The 2417-nt window shown below is 43.5% G+C and overlaps 1 protein-coding gene across 1 annotated transcript; it reads right to left on the bottom strand.

The window, feature by feature from the left end:
* Positions 1–921: 921 nt before the first annotated feature.
* LOC107464543 (uncharacterized) lies at positions 922–1882 on the bottom strand. The gene is made up of 2 exons (XM_021131798.2): positions 1268–1882; positions 922–1065 (listed from the first exon to the last, which is right to left on the bottom strand). The coding sequence occupies exons 1-2, from the start codon at positions 1880–1882 to the stop codon at positions 922–924; spliced, it is 759 nt and encodes a 252-aa protein (XP_020987457.2).
* Positions 1883–2417: the final 535 nt, after the last annotated feature.

The raw sequence follows: 2417 nt of genomic DNA, 5'->3' as shown, positions 1-2417 counted from the left end.
TCAGTGTCGTATCTTATATTTAGATGATTGTGTTTAGTTTTATTATTATGACATATTTAGTTTTATTCCCGTGTAACTTTGTTTGGATCGAAAATGTTTATTCTCTAAAAAATTAAACACCGAGGTCAAAAACTTTATTTATTATAAATTGTTAACTAGGTTAAAGTAAATGATGAGCTTACAAAAAAAGTAATATATAATTGTGAAGTAGGTCATAATAAAATTACATTGAAAAAATTAACCACTAATGACCTCCAGCAGAGCTTGGACCTGCGCGCTAAGGACATCGGCTGCGGCTATGTCCCTCGCATCCACATGTAGTGCACCGACGAGGACCACGCATATCACGCGAATCCATCTCATTCACGTAGCGGGTTGACTTCAGTTTTCCTTTCGTCGCGCGCCTCAATGTTCAGTTGGCGATCACCTTCGCTTCTTCGTATCTATCCCACGTGGAGGGGTCACCCATCGGAACGAACTCGCCTCTATACACCTTGCAAATTTCAGACATCTTGTACACATCGTGCACGTACACTTGCCAATCAAGACATTGGTTGGCGCAACATGCAAGCACGTGGCGACATGGAAGTCGCTCGACCTGGAAATGGCCACAGTCGCAGTGTCATTGCGCAAGGTTAACAATGTAAATGGTACCATCTTGCATTTCGCGAACCTCAAACATCTTGTTGCGCCTATCGAACCGGTTGACCACAATGTTTTCTGCACGTCGGAAGCTTTCCTCAACTCTCTTCGTTGAAAATTCTGAATACGTGAATCCGTTGCGGCGACGCTCATGAGCCTCGGTACTCTTCCGAGTGAAAAACTCATTCAGCCGATAAAAATTTGACCGAACAAGGGCAGTTACAGGAAGGTTGCGTGCACCCTTTAGGATAGAATTTATGCACTCTACCAAGTTTGTCATCATATGTCCCCAACGATGACCACCATCGAGTGCCAACACCCATCTCTCAACACCGATCTCATTGCACCATTGAGTATATGCCTCATCCCGCTATTTAAGCCTTTGGTAGTTTTTGTTGTACTCCTGCTCCGTTCTAGAATAGCCTGTTGAACAAACCATTTAATCATAAGCAGATGCCACAAATTTACTATGAATAGAACCATAACAGCAATTTGAAATACCTGTATTCACCACGAGTTTATGCAAATATGGAGTCTTGAATCTTTTTAAGAAGTTGAACCCGATGTGCTTGATGCAATACATGTGCCACGCCCTTGGTGGTGATCATGCACCGTTACTGCGAACTATTGCAGCGTCGATGGAGGTATGGTGGTCAGAAATAATACCCACACCATCAATGGTAACAACATATCTCCGCAAATTGGTTAGGAAAAACTCCCACGCGTCTGCTGTCTCCCCCTTAACAATCGCAAATGTAATAGGCACAATGTTTTGATTCCCATCTTGTGCAACCGCTACCAGAAGTGCTCCTTTATATTTTTCATACAGGTGCGTGCCATCAACCTGCACCAATGGCTTGCAGTGTCTGAATGCTACAATACACGGATAGAAGCACCAAAAAACGCGGTGCAGAACTCTTACACCTTGAACCTCCTCACTCTCACGGTAAACGGGGAGCGTTTTAATTTGAACACGTGACCTTGGCATCTTCACTGTCATTACTTTCAACCATACTGGCAGAGTCTGGTAAGAAACTTCCCAATCACCGAAAATTTTTGTGACAGCTTTCTGTTTTGCCAACCAAGCCTTGCGGTAACTCACAGTATAGTTGAACCTGCCTTGAACTTCTGCAATAACAGACTTCACATTTATCGTGGGGTCTGCTTCGACCAACGGCCTAATGGCATCTGCAATTGTGTCTGAGTCTAACTTGGCATGATCTTGTGAAATCGTGCCCATGGTGCACGTGTGCTTGCCATTGTATCTTCAGATCTCCCAACAAGCTTTTTTTCGAATCAAACTAGCTCGGATAAGCCAGTCGCACCCTGCATTATACCCCTTGCATTTCGAATAGAATGTCTGCGGCTCAGACTAGAGATGTTGTAGCTTTTGATTGCAGATATCACCGACTCTCTCGAACCAAATTCCATTCTGACATTAAACTCGCCATCTTCCGCCGCAACATTGCCTTCACCTACGACATGCGCACCGCCATCAGTCAGACAAGGCAAATAAAATAAGCACTATAGAAAACTTTAGTTAATAATTATGACATACTTGTATTCGCATACTCAGAAAATTTTGGAGCATGCATGGCTTCGAGATCTAGAGTCCGCATAAAAGACGAAACACCAAATGGGTGCAGGCTTACAATCGCATTTGCTTCATCTTGCACCGCCGGATTGCCTGCCAAGTCTCCGTCATCGTTTTCGTCATCGAATTCATAGTTAGCTTCGAATTCGTCTTCACTGTCATTATTATCTTCTTCCCAATC

This window comes from Arachis duranensis, unplaced genomic scaffold, assembly GCF_000817695.3.
Source record: "Arachis duranensis cultivar V14167 unplaced genomic scaffold, aradu.V14167.gnm2.J7QH unplaced_Scaffold_141078, whole genome shotgun sequence".
NCBI classification, from domain to species: domain Eukaryota; kingdom Viridiplantae; phylum Streptophyta; class Magnoliopsida; order Fabales; family Fabaceae; genus Arachis; species Arachis duranensis.
This window is presented reverse-complemented; position numbering and strand designations above follow the sequence as displayed.